Genomic DNA, 20,985 nt, shown 5'->3' with positions numbered 1-20,985 from the left:
CTCCTTGCTCGGCGGGGAACCTGCTTCTCCCTCTGCCTCTGCCTGCCATTCTGTCTGCCTGTGCTTGCTCTCTCCCCCTCTCTCTCTCTGATAAATAAATAAAATCTTAAAAAAAAAAAAGAAATATGGCTGGGTTTTCATTGGGTTCCTGAATGATTTCCCTAATCTTGTCATAATTGACCGCCTTGTTGGAGGCTGCCCGCATGCCGGCATTGAGACACTGGACTATGTGGTCACGGCATTGGCAGCCATCTGGCCTTTCTGATAGTCTCATCAGGGTTCTACAGCTGGGACCACCTGAGTGCCAACAGGCATGGTGGCGTCTGTGAGATGGACCTGGTCAGCATGTTCTCCGGCAGCAGCCTGAATGTGCTCCCTCTCCTTTGTGGTGAGGGTGGTGGTTTGGACTACATGTAGGTTATTCCAGGTGAGGTCATAGGCCTGGGCCAGATATTGGAATCCCTTTATGTAGTTATCGGGGTTGGCCTCAAAGGAGATGTGAGGGGAGAGTCGGTGGGGGCAATACCAAGATGGGAAGGGTTAAGTTTTTTCAGGAGTTGGGATAGGAGGGGGTAGGGGTAGACGAGGGCGCTGGTTCAGAGAGCCTGAACTTAAGGGACCTTGGCCCATATGCCTTGGTGTCTGCTGAGGTTATCTAGGTCTGTGAGAATTTGGTAATCAAAAGTGCCTTCCGGAAGCCATTGGGATTGATTGTCTAATTGGTATTGTGGCCATGCAACGGTACAGTAATGTATGAGATGTCGCTTTCGCAGGTCCTGGTCCAGTTCCAGGGTCTTAAGGTTAGCCAATAGACACCCTAGGGGTGTTTTTGTGGTCGAATTTGGATTGGGAGGGCCCCATGATTCCTCACCAGGCAATCCAAGGGTTGGAGGGAGTGTCCCCTCGTCCAACACTGGGTTGAGGAGAGACAGTGTCGACTGCCGTGAAATTAGGATGTCTCCCAATTCCCAGAGTCGAGGAAGTCACCTGGTGACCTGTGGGGTCCGCCCTGACACGGCCGTGATTGGGACAGGGCTTTCCAGAGAGACGCGGAATTGGGGGAAACTCACCATGGTCTCGGAAGTGGCGCTCGGAGAGGCAGGTCCAGGTCCAGGTAGGGAGAGGAGAGAGCCTCCTCACCAGGGTCAGGGGCTCAATCTCCTCCTGGCACCAAATGTAAGGTTTTACAGGTGAGGTACACACAACACCAGGGGAGATAGGTGCAAGGCAAGGTTTATTAAAGGCGCCCTCAGGGAAGCTTTTGCGACTCTGGAGAGGAGAGTCAGGGAAACCAAGACCTGGGAAGGGGTTGAGTGAGCTTTTATTAGGCCAAGGCAAGGTGGTGGCTCATAACCATATTTAGTAAGGTTAGAGGTTGGGGGTTGGAAAGTCCCAAAGTGGCTGGTTTCTGTTTCTCGCTTAAGTTTCAGTTTACTCAAGGTGATGTGTCCTTGACAGATGTGCTTCTGGTGGGAAAGTCCTGGGCAGGGGGATGATGGTGGTCTGGTGGCCATTTTATTGTTCCTGCTGTATTCCCAAGGCCACCGACCTAACATTCAGAATGGTTTGATAAGCTATCTAGCTGATCTCCTGTGACCTGCTGTTGTCTCAGCCTGCTACTTCTCCACCATCTTGACTCCTCCTCGGTTATATTGCTTTTAGACAAGGGAGGGTTTCACGGTTGAAGGGCACACACTACCTTGGCAGGAAATGACATGTGACAAGTTGCTGTCATCTTCAGATAGGTGTCAGGTTCTTAAATGCATGAACATTAATAAAAGAAAACCTCATTTCTAATGGATTGATAAGGTGTTCAATGAAGACAATTAGATTTTCAAAATTACTTGGTTGAATTTTATTTTTTAACAATACTATGGTGTGTCCCTTTGGTCGTGCGGCCTTTGGGAGTGGATTTAAGAGTCTGCAATAACAGATACCTATTTCTGGCATTTTCCAAGACTGCACTCAGAGGAAACCTGGGTATACCGCTTGAAGAGTCAGCGACCCCCACGCTAAATCTTAGGAGCCCACTTCCCGGTGCACCTGCACGTTGTCCTTCGGCCTCCCTCACCCAAGTTAGGAAGGACCCGGCGGCTCCCAGGTAGGGTGGGTGGTGCGTGGGAACGACACATTCCTCTAGAAGGCTCTGCGGCAAGCCCGGTGGGGCGCTGAGCCAATGAGAACGCAGCATATCGCCCTTTTCCTGCGGATGCGCATGTGAGGCGGGACTTCCGGCGGCGTCCTCAGGCGGTGGTCCCTTTCGCGTTCCCGGAGGGTTTGGCTGGTGTAGCGCGCGGGGAACTACGGGTTAGTTGGGAGTGGAAGGAAAGTGTCGGAAGAGGCGTCATTCCAGCCGCGGAGGCCGCGGCGAGGCTCTTCTGTTCCCGCTCGGTCGCCCGCCGCTCCCCGCCCCGCTCCTCCCGCCGGTCGTTGGCGGAGTCCGCGCCGAGGAAGCCGGCTCAGGTGGGTGCTGCGACCCCGGGGTCCCCCGCCCCGAGCGCTGCAGTCGGATGGAGGGGCGCCCTCGCAGCTCCCTGCAGCCGGGCCGGCGGGGCGGGAGCAGAGGGCGCCCCAGCGTGCGGTCCCGGCTCCGTCTGTGCGGTGGGGCGTGGCGGGGGAGGGCCCAGCAGGTGCTCCGGAGTCGGGGCGGGGAGTGGGGGGTGGGGCGGGCCTCTCGCGGGTGCGGGGAGCGGAGGCCGAGGCGGAGTGCCGCCTGCAGTGGCGGCGTGGGTCCGCTGAAGGTCGGAAGGGGCGGGGATGGGAGGGCCCCGATGGTGGCTTATAAAAATACATATTTGTTGATTAAGATGACCAAAAGATATTTCTCATATATATCTGGTCTTGGTCCATGGTTCTCGACTCACAGTTTCCAGAAACTGGAATTTCCCAAGTGTTGTCGGTGATGAAGTTGTCTGTGCTCGGTGACTGCGGTGACTTTTGGAAGTACTTAAGTTAGTTGGGCGTGGGTTGGGGGGAGGGGAGACCAACCATACGATTAGACATTTGGAAATTTTAGTTCCTCCCCTCCCACTTCCTATTTCCCCCCACCTTGGGGGAAGGGAGATGGGCTGGAAGTTGAACCAATAGCCAGCAGCCACTGACTGAAGCTACCGTGCTCTGTAATGCAGCCTCCCTAAAACCCTAAAGGACACGGCTCAGAGCTGCCATGCTGGTGCACAGGGACATTTAAGGAGAGTGGTGCACCTGGAGAGAGTATGGACGCTCTGCCCCGTCTTCGTACCTGGCCATATGCATCTCTTCTGCTTGCCCGTTGCCAAGTTATTTCCTCTCATGATGAACTGATGATCTAGCAAGAAAAAGGTTTTCTGAGTTCTGTGAGCCATTCCAGCAGATCAGTTAAACCTGAGGAGGGGATCTTGAGAACCTTTGATTTTTAACCAGTGAGAAGCACAAGTAACCGCCTGGCTTGCACATGGCGTCTGAAATGGCAGGGGATTGGGATTGACGTGGGGGTGCATTCGTTTGGAACCGAACCTTTAACCTGTGATTCTGATGCTGTTTCCTCATCGTGTCAGAATTGAATCGGCTGCTTGGACATCTTGCTGGCTTTTAAGAATTGTTTGTGCTCCCCTCCGCCCCCCGCTCCCGTGGGGAGCAGAGTCAGCTAAGCGTCCCACTCTTGGTTTTGACTAGGGTCCTGATCTCCAGGTCATAAGATCGAGTCCTGCCTCAGGCTGTGCGCTCAGCACAGTCTGCTTAAGACTGTGTCTCCCTCTGCTCCTCACCACCCCTTCAAATAAATAAATTTTTTTTCCTTTTACATTGCTTGATATTGTGTGAGGAGGCCCAGGGAACTCTCCCCCAACCCCCTGCTACACACACACACACACACACACACACACACACTTCTTGGAATTGGTTCCAGGGACCTAATGTTAGGCGCATATCCAAATTTGAAGTTTAAAATGGTTGAATAATAGGTAGGAAATGGAGACAGGGATACCCCTAAGGAGGACACTGTGATAGATCCAGGAGAATTTGTGGTGGGGCTAGACCGTTGCAGTCCTAGAACAGAGATGTGATGGGAGTTCGGCTAGATCATAAAGATAGAGTCAATAGGGTTTCCTGCTGCATCCCGTCTGTGAGTAAAAGGAGAGAAGTGAAAGACCATCTGAAGTTTGGTTTTTTTGTTTGTTTTGTTTTGTTTTATTTAGAGGATGGAGGAGAAGACGGAGAGAGAATCTTAAGCAGGCTTCATGCCCAGCATGGAGCCTGATGTGGGTCTCAATCCCAGGACCCTGAGATCATGACCTGAGCCAAAATCAGGAGCTGGACACTGAACTGACTGAGCCCCCAGGGGCCTTTAGAGAAGGAGATCCTTAAGATTGTTCTTTCAGATGGGCTCTGTAGTGAGGTTTGAGAGGCCTGAAACCAGAGGGCAGGGTACAGGTGGGCACATATTCCTGATGCTCTCTCTGAGGGGAGCAGTCCTGGTGTGGGATGAATTCTGGCCTGTGTTTGTAAAAAGGGAGGTCTAGGTGAGGTAAGGCGCTGGCTTGTCATGGAGACTGAGGTATGAGTTGGTATAGCTTCTCCTTAGAGCAGCTGGTCGGGGCCCTGCTGCCTCACCTCCCATCCACCGTTCTGTAAGGGGCTCCCTGCATGCTGTCTTCGGAGGACTGTAGTTTAAGGACTAGTAGTGTCAGTGCCTCCCTTTAACTTAAGAATGTATGAGACAGTTACTAAATTGAACATGAAACAGCCACTCTCCAAATATGTACACACAGGCAGGCAGTTAGAAAGGAACACACTGAATTACTTAAATTTATCCAAATACTTAATGATTGGTTTAAATGTTAACTTACCTTTCAGTATTGGCTTATGATGTAAGTTTGTGTATCACATCCTCTTAAATCCTTAAAAAGTGGGAGGAATACACAATCAAGTTTTTAAGGCCCCACACTTCACTTGCACTGAGAACACAGAACCATGGCTGCTGTGGACTAGAGATAGCCGGTCTACAGCGTGTCCTATGTAAGTGCGGTATCAGTGTCAGCCCTACCGAGGTGGAAAACAGTCTTCTTCCCATTTTATGGAATAAGCGCACTGACACTCAGGAAGGGTCAGTCTTTCCAGAGTCCCACAGCTAGTAAGAGGCAGCACTGAGGCCCAAGGAGCTCATTTTGGACCTGCTTGTTGGATCCTGCCATGGTTCCCATTTCTCATGGCCTCCATCCTTCCACAGGGTCCTGTGGCGGTGGCAGAAATGCTTCTGGACCCTGCACCAATGAGTAGCGGATGTCCCAGGCTCTTCCCCACCCTAATTTTCACCCCAGTGGTTTAGGTAACTGTCTATAGGGAATGGTGATGTTCCTTTTTTTTTTTTTTTAAGATTTATTTATTTATTTGACAGACAGATCACAAGTAAGCAGAGAGAGAGGAGGAAGCAGGCTCCCCACCAAGCAGAGAACCCAATGTGGGGCTCAATCCCAGGACCCTTAGATCAGGACCTGAGCCGAAGGCAGAGGCTTAACAACTGAGCCACCCAAGCACCCCAGAAGGGATTTTCACAACACAGAGTACTAACCATTATATGATCACAGCCAGAAGGGATTTTCAGAGGAAATGTAAAAAGAGTCCATTCTTGGCTACATCAGAAATGTTCGAGTCTTTTGAGTGGATGTGGGATGTGTCCACTTGGCTGTTGGAGCCCCAGATTTGGAGTCCAGTGGAGGTATTCAGATTGGCAACAACCACAATATAATTTTTTTTTTTTTAAGATTTTATTTATGTATTTGACAGCGATCACAAGTAGGGCGGGGGGGGGGTGGTCAGAGAGCAGGCTCCCTGCCGAGCAGAGAGCCCGATGCGGGGCTTGATCCCAGGACCCTGAGACCATGACCTGAGCCAAAGGCAGAGGCTTAACCCACTGAGCCACCCAGGCGCCCCCCACAATATAATTCTTGTGTGGACCCCAGTAAAGCTGTGGGTCTGATTTCAGAGGAAGCATCTTTATATTATGATGGCAGCGCACCAGGGACAAGGGAAGGAGAGGGTAAGTCTGTGTGTCAGGTGGGCACCTGGACAGTGGTGTTGGGGGTGTGTGCCTGTGAGGTGAAGGGTGGAGGTCATAAAGCCGCCTGAGTGGACATAAGATGGATGCTGAGGTGCCTCTACAGGGAAGGCTGGACACCAGGGCAGGACAGGGCCCATCATCCTTCGGTAAATGCAGCGAGGTTTCCTGATGATCTTTGCTGGGACCCTTTCATTCAGGCTGGTAGATTCGTTGAGGGAAATGGGGCCAGCCGGAAGCTTTGCTTGTCTGAGGCTTTGAATGAAGGTCCAGTGGTGAGAGGAGGTCAGGATTGCTTATGAGATCGTCACATCTCACAGATGCCTCTGCAGTTGAGCTCAAGCGACACAGAGTTAGGTGGGGTCACGTGACAGTGAGAGCTGCTCTCCAGTGCGGGGGGACTTGGGTGTGCTGATGCAGGACTGGGGCAGAGGGGGTGCTGGTGGCATCTGCGGCGTACCGCCTGGGCTCTGTGCAGACTGGTATGTTAGCAGGCCGAAGAAATGCCTCCAGTGTGGCCAGGGCCGTTGCCTCAGCCATCCCTGGTCAGGTGCCTGTCCATGCTTGGAGTGCCTGTGCCCCCAGGCCTTCCCAGCCCTTTTGCTAACATACTTTGGGGCCTGCTTGTGCCAGTGACTGCAGGCACTGATCTGGTCACCGCACGTAGGGACCACTGGGTTGTTTTTTGAAGACCTTCCTCTGAAGGCATTGTAAATTTAGAATGTGGGATGTGGATGTGAGGTGCTGGCCACTCCCTTTCCCTGCCTTTCCCTGAGGACTGGACTGGCCTCTTCCAGGCCCAGCTGGTTTCTCACATTGACCAATAGGAGGCCCCCGGGTACCAGACAGGGGGGACATCACTTCTGGAACATCAGGAGAAGCTCTAAGGAATATGACCCTCATGCAGAGCTTCTGTCCTGTGTCCACCATCGTGTGATGCCTAGGATAGTGGCCACACCTCATTTTTACCTTTTCTTTCCCACTAGTATTTCCGCTCTGACTTTGGGCTCTTGTTTTTGGCCTTCCACTGCTTCCTTGGAGGGCTGCACATATCCTTAGATAGTCTCTGAACACCGGCCACTGTGTTGTAATTACCCATTTCTGCGTCTGGACCCAGTCTTTTGTCAGTGCTCAGCGGTCCCCAGCAGCTACGGTCTGGTTGAAAGTCACCTGCAGAGGAGGGGGTTGGGGAGCCTGCCTTCTCCCCGCACTTCCTCTCCCTCGTGTCCTTCCCCAGAGTCAGGGCTCTACCATCACGGGGGCTTGCCAGGCTGAGCTCCACACCGCAAGCCTTCCTCTCCCTGTCTTGAGTCCCACTCGCCTGTCAGCAGTCCTGTGGCCTCATCCCTGGGTATGTCTGAGACACATTCCCAAGGGGGCTGCCTCCTGCCACTGAACTCAGCTGGCAATTTCCCAGCATTCGTCTGCTTACAGGTTGCTGGCATGGAGTCCAGGACGAGGCGGCCCCTTCAGAGCACGGTGATTCTGTAGGAGGGTCACAGGTCAAGACTCCAAAGTCAGGCCCACCCACCCAGAAGTCCCAGCCCTGGGAGCCATGTAGCTTGCTCTGGAAGTACCTTTTGCGCTGGGCTGAGCATGATGGTACACGCCCTGAGCGAGGCCCACACACTTGTGGGGGAAACTTCAGCAGCATCAAAAGAAGCAGAATAGAAACTTTCCCTCAGGGAAAGTGAGGGGAGCCCTTCATTTGGACCATGTAGCGTATCTAGCAGAGACCTTGGTGTGGAGGGAGGATGGAGAGGGCTCCACAGTCTTTTTCCCTCCCCCCTCCCAACCACTCACAGTGGGTTGAAGCCACACAGGGACACCAAGTGGAGACGCCTTTGAAATCAGACAGAATGGTTTTAAGTGCAGTGCTCTGGGAAGGCCTTCAGCCACAGGACACGCTTATAGAGTCCAAGAAAGTCACGCTGCAAAAGGGCCTTAGAGTGTAGTGGAAGTGGGACATTTTTTAGGTACAACTTCAGTAAACATTTTATCAAGACTTTTTCTGTCCTTTTTTTTTTTTTTTTAAAAGATTCACTTATTTTGACTGACAGTACAAGCAGGGAGAGCAGGAGGCAGAGTTAGAGGGAAGATGGGGGCTCTCTGCTGAGCAAGGAGCCGGCTGTGGGACTCGATCCCAGGACCCTGAGATCATGATCTGAGCTGAAGGCAGCTGTTTAACTACTGAGCCCCCAGGCATCTCCTCAGTAACCATTTTAGCAATCCCAGTGAAGAAAGGGTGTTTAAGTGCAGCCCACGTGGGAAACTGTGGGTACAACTCCACACTCACTAGCCACAGGGAAGTTCGTAGCGTAGAAAGAGTGTGGTGAATGCAGGAAATCTTGCACACAGAACTCACGTCTCCTTAAACAACAGAGAAGTCACATTGGAGAGAGGTCTTTGTGTCGTGAATGTGGGAAGGCCTTCATCAGAAAGTCCCACCTCCTTCAGCATTATAAAATGTGGGGGAATTCTTTACACAAAAATCTTTACACAAAAATGTGGACTTATCATCAAAATATCCCAGGCCAAGGTTTTATGAGTTCAGCATATAGCAAGGCCTTTGTTAGAAAGTCTGGCTTCTTCAGTCACCAGAAAATGCACGCTGGAGGAAACTTCACAAGTGCAGCTAATGTGGGGGAATGTTTAGGTACAAACCACTTTCATTAACCATCAGAGAATTCACACTGGGTAAGGACATGATGCATGCACGGCATGTGGGAAATTCTTTAGCCAAGACTCCCACCTCATTCAGCATCTGGGAAGAATGGGAACTCATGAGTACAGCAGAAGGGGAAAGATTTCAGCTGAAAGTGTGTTCTAAATTAGCACTGGAAAAAAACAATATATAGTTTTCTTTTAAAAGTTGTGGTAAAGGCATGCCTGAGTGGCTCAGTTAAGCAGTTGTCTTCCGCTCAGGTCGTGATCCCAGGGTCCTGGGATCAAGCCCTGTACTGGGCTCCCTGCTCAGAGGGAAACCTGCTTCTCCCTCTCTCACTCTCAATGCTTGGGTTCCCTCTCTCACTCTCCGTCAAATAAATAAAAATTTAAAAAAAGTTCTGCTAAAATACATATCATATGAAGCTTATCTTGTTTTTAAGGGTATGGTTCAGGAATGTGAAGTACATTCACTTTTACTGTGGGTATCTGTGACTCTTCTCATCTTGTTAAACTTAAATCCAGTACCCAACTCGCCATTTTCTCCTGCCCCCGATCCCTTGAAACCACTGTTCTATTTCATATAGCATAGCATCCTCCTCAGGGTTCATCCATGCTGTATTTTTTTTTTTTTTAATTTTACTTATTTGACAGAGGGAGAGAGAGCACAAGTAGGCAAAGCGGCAGGGAGAGGGAGAAGCAGGCTCTCTGCTGAGCAGGGAGCCCAACATGGGGCTTGAACCCAGAACCCAATCCATGCTGTATCTTGTGAATCTGAATTTCCTTCTTAAGATTGAACAGTATTTCATTGTATGTGTATGGCACATTTTCTTTATCCATTTATTCTCTCTATCCATTCATCTGTTCATAAACCATGAGTTGTTTCTGCCTCTTTTGGCTGTGGTGAATAATTGCTACTATGGGCACGAGTATACAAGTATTTCTTCTAACACCTTACTTTCAAAGAAGATTTCTTCAGCACCTGGCTTGCCAATTATTTTTGCATATACCCCCAAGAAGTAGAATTGCTGGACCATAAGATAATATGGTCATTTTTTTGAGGAACTGTTTTCCGTAGTGTTGGCACCATTTTACGTTACTGGTGTGTGTGAGGTGTCCAGTTTCTCCTCAGCCCGTTTTTGTGTCTCATAAGGCCCCTTTCCCCCATTGTGATAAAGTCATCCTCTCTTTTCAGATAGGTGTTAGAATCTAAGAAAAATGTAATAGTGGAGTGAAGGCTGGATATAATAACCAGCTCTACTTTGGGGGGGGGGGAGATTTGAGAGTGAGCACAAGTGAGGGTAGGGAGAGAGGGTCACGCAGATTACCCCCCACCCAGAGCTGGGAGTCTGAGGCAGGCCAGTCCCAGGACCCTGAGATAAAGTCAGATACTTAACGGACTGAGCCCCTGTACCTTGTTTCCAGTGGAAAAACTCCTGCAGTTGATGAAGTTACAGTCGAACATGTACTTGAAAAGCAGTAGGACCGTATTTTAGATCCCAGCAATGGGTGGATGCACTGTGTGTCTGAGTGACCATTTGTAGTTTGGGGGAACGTCTGAAAACATATGTCTGTCTCAGTACATTTCTGTGATCAGCACAAACTACATTCCATGAAAATCTGGGTGTTGACCCAAGAAGCTGGAGCCCCGCCGCACCCCTTCCTCAAAGCCTGCAGATATCCCTACCCAGAGCCTTTCTTGATGTCGCCAGACAATTTCCCTGAGGTCAAGAATGGAGACCCTTGGTGATCCTCTGGCTCCATCAGAACTACATTACCCGGAAGGCAGTGCGCTGTGCGTCCCCTTTGCTGGGCCAGTGAGGGCTCAGGGAGAGGCACTTCCCGCCTGGAGGTCGGCATCTGGATGGGCATTCCAGCGTTGGCCTCCACGACATCTCGTAAACCTGGTTCTGTCCTGCGGATGGAAGCCTTGGCTTGCCTGGTGGGGCAGGGAGTAGGGGGTTGCTGAGGTAACGGGAGGAGAGACGGGCTGCACCGGGTGCGCCGGGTGCGCCGGGTGCTCCAAGACTCAACGTAGCTGTCGCTGGGGCTGCAGGCTGAGGTGCCACGCCCCTTCCTTCCTTGGCGGTTCCAGCCCAGGTGAGTGTTGCGCTTCTCGGGGCGCTCGCCCAGCCCAGGCTGTGTTAGAATTTCGTACTTTTGTTCTTGGGGCCGCCGTTTGCCTGGTCTTCCAGATGTTGAGGTAAGACCTGCAAGAGGGATCCGCGCAGACTGGACGTGCGCCGTCGTCGCTGCGCCCGGTGAAGAGCCGGCGGGTGGGTTTTACCGCGCGTGCCTGTTGGGTGGGGCGGGCGGTAGCGAGAGCGGTGCGGTGGGGGCTGGCTGGGCTGCCTGCCGCGGGGCCAGTTCAGCTCTTGCTCCTGGCCCCGCGCGTGGCTCTGCTGCTGAGTTCGCAGACCGGAGCGGGTGGTGGGGCTGAGGGCCACGCTGCCGGCCTGACTGCTCGCTGCCGGGGAGCGCGGGTGCCGCGCAGAAATGGGCTGTAGGGAGTGCCGGAACCCGCCGAGTGGGTCCCTGTGGGCGCGTTTCTAGGAAGCATCAGTGGCTGTCGTGGAGGTGTAGTTTCCGCACGTCTTGAATCGCTCCGAAAAGACCGCCGTGCGTCAGGTCACAGGAACACGGTGCCCTCCGGCTCCTGCGTCTGCCCGTTTCTCCACGCCGTTGTGTGCTGTGACCGCGGGCGTGCGGGGAGTCCTGCTCGCGGGCGAGCGTTGCTGCTCTGGCCGCGCGTGCGGGTCCGCGAGCGCAGCGCGGTCCAGCGCACCTGGAAAGGCTGGATTCTCGCAGGGAGTCCACATGCGAATTCACAGGATCTTGCGAACCTGGCTTTAGAGATGTTTCGAGTCTGCATACCTGCTGCCGCTCACGATATCCACGAATCTCCACCGTTCTGCGGGCGCCGCGCAGCGGCCGCTTCTAGGGCCAGCCTTGCGAAGTTTTGCTTTGATGATTACCATGACATTTGCATTTTTAAAAAGTGCTTGATGGAATTGTTTACATACACGATTTCAATTTGTTAGATATTAAGATTTTAGATAATTTATTGTAACAATTATGGAGGATTCAAGAATTTGTGTAATTTTTGCTCACCTCTGTGGCTTGTCATTTCAGTTTTTGCGATCGCAGAAGCCCTTCATTATAATGTACTGGGATTCTTTACTGCGATGCTTTTGGGTTTGAGAAATCTGTTCTTTTATTAACTCATAAGAGGGGCGCTTGGGTAGCTCAGTGGGTTAAGCCTCTGCCTTTGGCTCAGGTCATGATCTCAGGGTCCTGGGATGGCCCGACATTGGGCTGTCTGCTCGGCAGCGAGCCTGCTTCCCCCTCTCTCTCTCTGCTTGCCTCTCTGCCTACTTGTGATCTGTCAAATAAATAAATAACATCTTTAATAAAATAAAGAATTAATTCCTATTCTCCTGAAACTTTTCCCTCACAGAACACTTTGTAAGCTGCTGTTTCCATGCTCTGTACCACCACTGAAGCATCAAGACCCATGAGTGCCCCACTTTGAGCTCTAGTTTTTTCAACCTAATTCTGTGTTAGTTTTTTGGAACAATTACTCTTGCATTCTAAAGTTATGTTTAATGTTTATTCTTACTTATGTAACCTTGTCACTTTAGAAAGAACTTCGTATGTTCTAAAACACTTGGCATACTCAGGTATTTTAGCAACAGTTTGTAGACCTTTTATATTTGCAGTAACACAAAGTATGCATTTTTAAAAAAAGATTTTATTTGACAGACAAAGATCACAAGTAGGCAGAGAAACAGGCAGAGAGCCCCATGCGGGGCTGGATCCCAGGACTCTGGGATCATGACCTGAGCCGAAGGCAGAGGCCTTAACCCACTGAGCCACCCAGGCGTCCCAAAACATGCATTTTTATGATGAAATACAGGCTGTTCCTGTTTTGTTGCCTCAATCTCTTTTTTTTCTCCTTTGAATATTTCTTCCCATCCTGGCATCCTTTGTTAAAAAGATGTATGTATTTATTTACTTACTTGTTTTAGAGAGTGTGAAGTGGGGGGAGAGGGGTGAAAGAGGGAGAGAGGGCAAGAATCCCAAGCATCCTCATGTGGGACTGATATCACAGCGCTTACATCATGACCTAAGCTGAAACCAAGAGTCAGATGCTTAATGGATTGAGCCACACAGGTGCCCCCTGGCATCCTTTAATAACATGTATTAAGCAAAGGTTTTGGCTTTGGTTGTTGTGAATCTTTTAGTAGTGTTGGGTTTCAGTTTCCTGGCTCCAGTTTGTTATGATATCTTTTCTCCACGTTGTTTTGGGTACTCCTTCTTATGGATATTGTCAAGATTTGTCTTTTCTCTTTAATTTTACCCTTTATGTATATTTTCTTTGGCCTTTTTTTTTTTTTTTGAGATTCTTTGTGTATATTGATGCAGTTTTCTTAAGTTGTGATTAAGATTTGTTAAAATTACTGTACTTAACTGTTTTCACTTCCTGATAAATCTATGTGCCATGTTACTAATTTTATCTTTGTGAACACACACTTAAAATTCCCATAAACTTTTATACTCTACACCCACAAGATTTTTGTTTTTTAAGTGGTTGTATTCCTTCATCATCCTCTGGTACCACTACAAGAGAAAATGATGATAGGATACTTCAGGTAAGCTACTTTGCTAACATAGGCAGAAGTTTAATCATTGTAAGGATAGAAAGTAATGCCTCAAAGTAAATAACTTTACATAATGAGGATGGAGCAAAGGTTAGGTCCTAGCTTGTTTCCTTTCTCTGAAGCTGAAACAGAAATGCAGCTGTGCTGAACTGCAGGAGGCCAAAGCACCTTTGCTGCGCTGAACTGCGGGATGCCAAGGCTCCAACAACCTCTGCGGAGAGATTAGTTTTGAGGCACAGTCCAGACTCTAGGAGTGTGGTTTAGTTGTCTGCCCTGGGGGAGAATATATTCGCAGTATTTTTCTGCACATTTATTGAAAAACTTGGAAAAGAAGATTAAGGAGTCACATATCTAAACAGTTATTAGGGGCAACCAGGAAGTATAGGAAGAGAGGAACGCATTTTTGGCATAAGAAGAATCAGAATCATAGGGAATAAAACAGAAGGGTCAGAAGCACACCCACACATAAACATGGACTTACCTTATATCCCTTATTCTTGCTGCTCATTTGCCTAAGGGATGTTACCCAAACACAACACAACCCCGACAGGCTCTATACTCCCTTTTCCCACTTTGGAAGGACATACCTGAGAATGCACACATGCTTTTGACATAACCATAACACATTCTACTTTCTGGTATAAATACTTTCTTTATCCTCTTCATCTTTCATCTTTACCTGAAATTATTAAGTGTTTCATATTGTCTGTGTCCCTGATTTGAATTAAATTAACGTGGCCCTGCTCTTCCTGCAGGTTCTGCTTTCAGCAGATGCACTTATGGACCTTGCACCGGTGAGTGTCAGGTGTCCTGGACCTCTTGCTGCCACTCGTCCTGCCTTTGGTGTCTAGAGACTCTAGATAAGCCGTTAAGCCTGCGTCAGAGGTTATATGGAGAGAGAGTCCCACTTTTGGCAAGCAGCAGGGGGAGATGTGAAAGGTTGTCTCAGGTTTCAGTATTGACTGGACTGTTGTAGGTCTCATACGTCGCTGTTATGTCTGCTGAGAACAGAGGGCAAGGAACCGAGTCAGAGTAGTAGCCACACAATTCTGGAGCAGAGGAGATAGAATATGCCACAGCCCGGGAAAGATCATTACTAAGGCTGGTACAGTGGTAGATCTGGAAGTAGGATTTATTTGAGAGAATGAGAGAACACACAAGGAGGGGGAGAAATAGACTTCACTGATCCCAGGACCCTGAGATCATGACCTGAGCTGAAGGCTGGTGCCTAACTGACTGAGCCACCCAGGTGCCCCTCGATTTGTTTAACGATTTATTTGTGAGAGAGAGAGTATACACCCCAGAAAGGGCAGGGTCAAAGGGAGAAGCAGACTCCCCCCTTGAGCAGGGAGCCTGATGCTGTGCTTGATCCTGGAACTCGTGGATCAGGACCTGTGCTGAAGGCAGATGCCTAATTGGCTGAGTTTCCCAGGTGCCCCTGGATTTTTTGTTTGTTTGTTTTAATTTTATTTATTTACTTGACAGAGATCACAAGTAGGCAGACAGGCAGGCAGAGAGAGAAGAGGAAGCAGGCTCCTTGCTGAGGGGCTGATATGGGGCTTTATCCCAGGATCCTGAATCATGACCTGAGCTGAAGGCAGAGGCTTTAACCCACTGAGCCACCCAGGTGCCCCTGGATTTGTTTTTTTAAAGTAGGGCCTCTCCAGGTCACAGATAACTCCATATTTTTGGTGAGAATATCAAGGAATTAGGTTTTGGCCATATTGAGTCTCAGATAATTCAGAGACTCCCAAGTATGGGGGACAAATGGACAGCTGGGCATATAGTCCTCAAGACGTTCACACTGTGGCATGTGGTTTGTATCCCAAAATAGAACTGAGGATCTGATACAGGAGGAGGCATGTTTGGATTATGGCATTGCCACTGGGGGACGAGGAAGGAGAGCTGTGGAGGGTAGATGGCACAGAGATGACCAGACAAGAGTAGCTGTAAACAGAAATGTAGAGGGAGGTAGGGGGAGGGGAAAGTCCAGCAGGTAACCAGATTTTCATGGGCGTGAATGAGACCAGAGCAATAATGGAGGTGAGTTGGTAAAGTCACACTGGTACCTAATACCAGGTTTTTGTGGTGGTTCTCTCAGGATCTCTCAAGATCACCTCACATAAAGTGTTGTTAGGACATATATACCTGGTGCAGTGGCACAGAGACATAAAATGTCGAATACAGAGGCGGAGTGTGACCAAGGTTATTGAGATCTGGGTGTGATCTGCATGTGGTCTAAGCCAGGAACAAAGTCAGGTGGAGAAGCCCCTTCTTTGTGGGGTCACGGGAGGTTGGCATCTATTATTGCACATGGCAGGAACTTCTAGATGCCACACACTGATAAGAGTCACTGGCTCTGGTCATGATCTCAAGCCCCATGTCGGGCTCTCCGCTCAAGTGAGGAGCCTGTTCCCTCTCTGTCAAATGGATAAATAGGGTCTTTCAGGCTCCCTCTCTGTCAGATAGATAAATAGGGTCTTTTAAAAAAAGTCATTTTTATGGGCCAAGTAGTGGGTGGGGATCAAACATACCGTGGAGGTGTCAGATCTGGTGAGTAGGAGTCAGAAAATGCTGGGCCCAGCATGGTTATTTGTGGGAGGCAAGATCCTGGGGAGTGTTGGATGTCATGCAGGAGAGGCATGGGGGTCCTGCCTTTCAGGCAGCATCTGACCACCTGCCTCTTTGTTCCTCTAGGGTACCAGTGCTTAGGCTGCAGAACTAGGGCAGATAATGAGCAGGGAAGGGAGGAGGGGAATGAATGTGGGATGAGAGAGACTGCGTCTGGTTGTAACTATCGTTACTCCTCACAGAGCTCTGTGACCTTTGAGGACGTGGCTGTGTACTTTTCCCAGGAGGAGTGGCGATTTCTTAATAAGGCTCAGAAACACTTGTACCGCGATGTGATGCTGGAGGTCTTTGCACTCATTGCCTCACTGGGTAAGGCCCCTCCTCTCAACCCCAAGGTCCAGGGGCTGAGGCACACATACTGTACCTCCTCTCACAAATTGCTCTAACACTCCTTCGTCTGAAGCTCTTTGAGGAAAGGTTTCCATGGACCCGTCCTGTCTTTCCCTTAAAGGCCTGCATCTTCTAGATGCCATGTTGTCCATCTGGAGCTGGGAGAGCACTGCATACATGACAAAGTGGACATGATTCCAGATGGGGGAGGACGTGATCTGTAGCTGGGAATCCTACCAGGAACATGTCATGTCCCAGGCTCAACAGTGTTAGGTGCCGAGGTCAGAGACTCCTCCCCTTTCTTGACATGAGTTTGCCCACTTGTCATTTTTCCTCTAAGAAAAGACCTGGGAGTAGATCCTCCCCCACCCCCCGGGCTCTGCAGCACCGGCAGGCTTATGTACCACCGAACCCTTCCACTAATGCTGGAGCACGGGTGTACAAGGCTCTGGCACAAACACCTTTCCACAGAAGGGAGTCGTGGACACAGCCCCTCCTCCCCGTGGTACACCCCATCCATGTGTCTTGGCCATGGTGAGCCCTCCCTTTGACACAGCCCTGTCTTTCAAACTACCTCCTCCCTGCCCTTGCTCGTTCCACTGTCAGATGCACATTTGGGGTGGGCTAGCTTCCTCCTCACAGAGCTCCTCACTGTTCTCTGCTTACAGGTGGCGGCCAGGGAGCACTGGAGGCGGCAGCACCCTCTGAGCAGAAGGTGTCTGGAGGAGGGTCACAGAAGGCCTATGCCCAGGACTGTAGCCTGGACACAAACCCTGGCCAGTCCGCCTGTGGGATGCAGGGGCATGTTCACCAGCATCCGAAGCAGCACAGTGTGGGGCAGCCCCTCAGAAGGAACTTGCAAAGCTGTGCCACCCACACGTCAGGGAAGCCCTTCCGTGCTAGCTCAGGCCTTCTCCAACGCCAGCTCCTTCACAGCCAGGAGACACCCCCTAAGACCACTGACTGCACGGACTACCAGTGCAGTGACTGCGGGAAAGCCTTCTGTCGCAAATACAGACTTGCTCAGCACCAGAGAGTGCACACCGGAGAGCGGCCTTATGAGTGTGCTGAGTGTGGGAAAACCTTCAGCTACAAACACATACTTGTCCAGCACCGGAGAGTGCACACCGGGGAGCGGCCTTATGAATGCAGCAAGTGCAGCAAAGCCTTCAGTAACAAACCCACGCTGGTGCGCCACCAGAGGATTCACACTGGAGAGAGGCCTTATGAATGCAGCCACTGTGGGAAATTCTTCAGCCAGAGCTCCAGCCTTAGTGAACACGAGAGAATTCACACTGGGGCACGGCCTTACAAATGTGGGGAGTGTGGGAAATTCTTCACCTCCAACTCCAACCTAATTAAACACCGGAGAGTGCACACGGGAACAAGGCCTTATGAGTGCAGTGAGTGTGGGAAATTCTTCAACCAAAGTCCCAGCCTCATCAAGCACCAGAGAATTCACACTGGTGAAAAGCCTTATGAATGTAGCGACTGTGGGAAACTCTTCAGCCAAAGCTCCACCCTCATCAAGCACCAGAGAGTTCACAGCGGAGTAAGACCGTACAAGTGCAGCGACTGTGGGAAAGTCTTCAGCCAAAGTTTTGGCCTCACTCAACACCAGAGAGTTCATAGCACAGACAAACCCTATGAGTGCAGTGGAGGCAGACAATTCTCTAGCCAGAGCACACAACGGAAAGTCCTCGTGAATGCAGCGGCAGCTGTGATGAAGGCTTCAGCCACAAGTCTGCTCTGATGCACCCCCCAGCAAGTGCACAGCCCAACCCACCCTTACTAGTGCACCGAATGTGGGAAAGCCTTTGGCTGGAGGTCTAATTTCATTTGACACCACAAAGTTCATCTGGGAGAAAGGCCTTACAACGGAGGTGGAGAATGAGCCGGACTATTTAACACAGCAGCATGCGGCACCCTGGGCGGTGATGCTGTTCCTCACCTGTATCTGCACATGTCCCAACTTCATAGGCATTAGCGGGGGTAGATGGATGGTATCATGGCACTAAATGTCTAGTTTTTTTGCCCCCAGGCCTTCTGGGATAAGTCACTAATCTTGTAATCCAAATGTTGTGGTTTTCTGTGGGTCTAGAGGTTTTCCTTGGAGGACAGTTGTATTTTTTGGATCAGCCTCTTTTCATAGTGGAGGACACATATGACCCTGTTTGGTATTACTGGTCTCCCTGGAACCCCTTTCAGTACAGCAGACTGGGGGCTGGGATGCCCCATACCTCCCTGGGATTGTGGATTGTGCCTGGTTTATAGGAAGGTTTTTGCAGAAATTTTGAGGCCTTTAGAGCCAGCTGCTCCACTTAAAAGCAGAACTAGAACTCCAGACACCTTAAGGGAGAGGAAGTGTAATTTTTATGGCCCATAGCCCCTACCTATCCAGGGGAACTGCAGAGATCCACACAAGCGGCCATTCCTAATCGGCCTGCATCATACTTAAAATGTACTTTTCATGGGGCTGGTTACTACGGGGCTATGCACTGAACAAAGATGCAACAGTTGGTAACTGCCCTCAGTATGACCGAGAAGGAGGAATAAGTGGGGGGTGGGAAAGGGAGCAGGCTTCCCACCACGGGCCTGGGCACCAGGACCCCACAGTCATGAGTCATGATCTAAGGTAAAGGCAGTGCATAAGGATAGAGCTATGTCACCCTCGGCCCGCAAGAACGACAATCAGCCTGGTATGGTGTTAATGCTTCATCTGTTTATTACGTTAACTTCCTTAGCTTATATGCGGCAGGGTGACCAATAAGGGGCCAAGCAATGGGGAGAGCCAATGAGAGTCCTGTTACTATGCTGATTAAATTTGAAACAGCCAATGACTATGTCCTCCTTTAGGCGGGCTTCACCAGAACGTTCATTGTTTTCTTGCGTATTTTGCTGGCAGTGAGCCAAGCACCATCTTTGTAATGGTGGGGACTTTCCCGGCCGGAGGCGGTCCCCGACATCTCCCCCTTTTTTGTTTTATGGCAGAGATCGTGCCTGTCTTAGGTTGTCAGTAGCAGAAAACATCCTTACCCATCATCAGACACAAGATATCGATGATCTCTGTCCTGTCTTAGGTTGGTATGTTTCTCTACTGATCTTACCTGTCTTTGACTACCGATCTAGCGTGCTTAGCCATATCTGGGGAGATGTCCCAGCCTCTATTGACATAGGGGCTTGTGCTATAGCCTAGCTCTGCTCTTGCTGCTGTGTTCTCTTCATTGGTGAACGTTTCTGAATAGAAGCAGAATGCCAATAAGGAGGAGGACAAGATGACCAATTGTACCAGCCCATTGTTTGGTGAACTGGAACATATTGCTGAATGTTTGAAATAGCTCTGGGAGGGAAGCTGGTTGCACACGCGTACTATTTACTCGAGTTATCTCAGCCAGAAGGATTCGTGTGAAATTTTGAAAATCGTAAGACCAAGCACCCTGCAAATACTGGGAGAGCTGTTGGGAGGAATTCCTGGCCTTATTAAATTGAGAGAATTTTACAGGGGTAACACAAAGGGCGGGGTAGGGAACGAGGCAACCAACACTCATAATATCTGCCAGGATGTCTACTTGTTCTTGCAGTAGGCCCACTCGTTGATTGAGAATTAATAAACCAGCCTTAAGGTGGGCATTCAACTGCGACTGCGTTTGTAAGGCAGCTGCGGTACCCTCAGCTAAAGTATTTAAGGCCTCTGCTATTGGTACTGCAGTGGCCAATGCCATGGCGGCAGCTGTAGCTGCCGCAGCAGAGGCTGCAACAGCGGCTATTATGGCAGCAGTGATTCCGAAGTCTCTCATGAGAGAAGAACTATGGATACATCATCTGTAATAGAAACAGGGACTGGAATGTTAGTGGGAATACGCATGACAACAGCAGAGTGAAAGTTGGTACTGTTCCAGCATTGGGATAAGGAGCAATTGTCATTTGAGCAATTGAGATGATCATCATCGAGATTGCTGCCATTAAAGAGGAGGAAAAGAAGAGGGGCTATGCAAACAGGCGTTGGGGGGAAGGTCATATTTTGATTGCATTTGTTCACGTGCACTGTCGTTTCGAATCATACTGTTATATTTTGATAAGAGAACCCCGCCTTTAAGCATAGACATGGGTGAGATATCAGAGCATGCTCCTAAGGTATTGCAAAGCAACCAAGCCTCAAAAGGTGAAGAGAGGTTGCTTAGCTTGGGATTCTGGTATGTATAATTGTATCTGTGGAAAGTCTCATTTTTAATAGTAGGAAACTTTGGTGTAAAAGTATAATCATGAGTTTCATTGAGAAATACTGATTGAAGAGTGTTTTGGCATCCAGACCATTCAGTGGGCCAGGATCTTGTTTGTTTACAGCGAGGTAACGTAACAGGTTGATAGGGCCCTGTAGCATTTGGGGGTTTGATGGGGGTAAGACCCTGTAAGACGGTAACATTACCTTTAACGGCAGTGTGATTATATGGCTGAAAATGTCCGAGTGTTTGATTACTCAATTGGATACATGGGTGTCGCTCTCGCCAGCAAGAACGACCCGGAGACGTGATGGGTGGCAAGCTTCTTTATTAGTTCTCCCTCCGTCCCCACAGTCTCTCTGCTTTATATCCTTTACCTCGGCCAATCACCGATCTAGTCCGCGCCCCTCTCCCTGATCACGCTGTGAGCACGGGCTCACCCATG

At 49.9% G+C, this 20,985-nt stretch overlaps 1 protein-coding gene across 2 annotated transcripts; it reads left to right on the top strand.

Moving 5' to 3' along the window:
• The first annotated feature begins 1,871 nt into the window (after nt 1–1,871).
• On the top strand, nt 1,872–19,948 carry LOC309852621 (uncharacterized protein). Of its 2 annotated transcripts, XM_082709671.1 has the most exons (4): nt 1,872–2,463; nt 14,115–14,153; nt 16,173–16,299; nt 16,989–19,157. In XM_082709671.1, exons 2-4 carry the CDS (start codon nt 14,139–14,141, stop codon nt 18,071–18,073), a joined length of 1,227 nt encoding a protein of 408 aa, XP_082565797.1. In that variant the 5' UTR covers nt 1,872–2,463; nt 14,115–14,138; the 3' UTR covers nt 18,074–19,157. The 2 variants fall into 2 exon arrangements, with proteins under 2 accessions (XP_082565797.1, XP_082565798.1); XM_082709672.1 differs by lacking the exon at nt 14,115–14,153 and having other exon boundaries at nt 1,873–2,463; nt 16,989–19,948.
• The last annotated feature ends 1,037 nt before the right edge of the window (nt 19,949–20,985 follow it).

Source organism: Mustela nivalis, assembly GCF_964662115.1.
Source record: "Mustela nivalis genome assembly, chromosome: 18".
Lineage (NCBI taxonomy): Eukaryota > Metazoa > Chordata > Mammalia > Carnivora > Mustelidae > Mustela > Mustela nivalis.
The sequence above is the reverse complement of the archived record's forward strand: the minus strand, read 5'-3'. Positions and strand labels throughout refer to the sequence as shown.

Excerpts from the sequence above, each read along its gene's own strand:
- LOC309852621 (XM_082709671.1), top strand. Across the intron at positions 16,300-16,988 it reads TGCACTCATTGCCTCACTGG|GTGGCGGCCAGGGAGCACTG; the intron begins GTAAGGCCCCTC and ends CTCTGCTTACAG.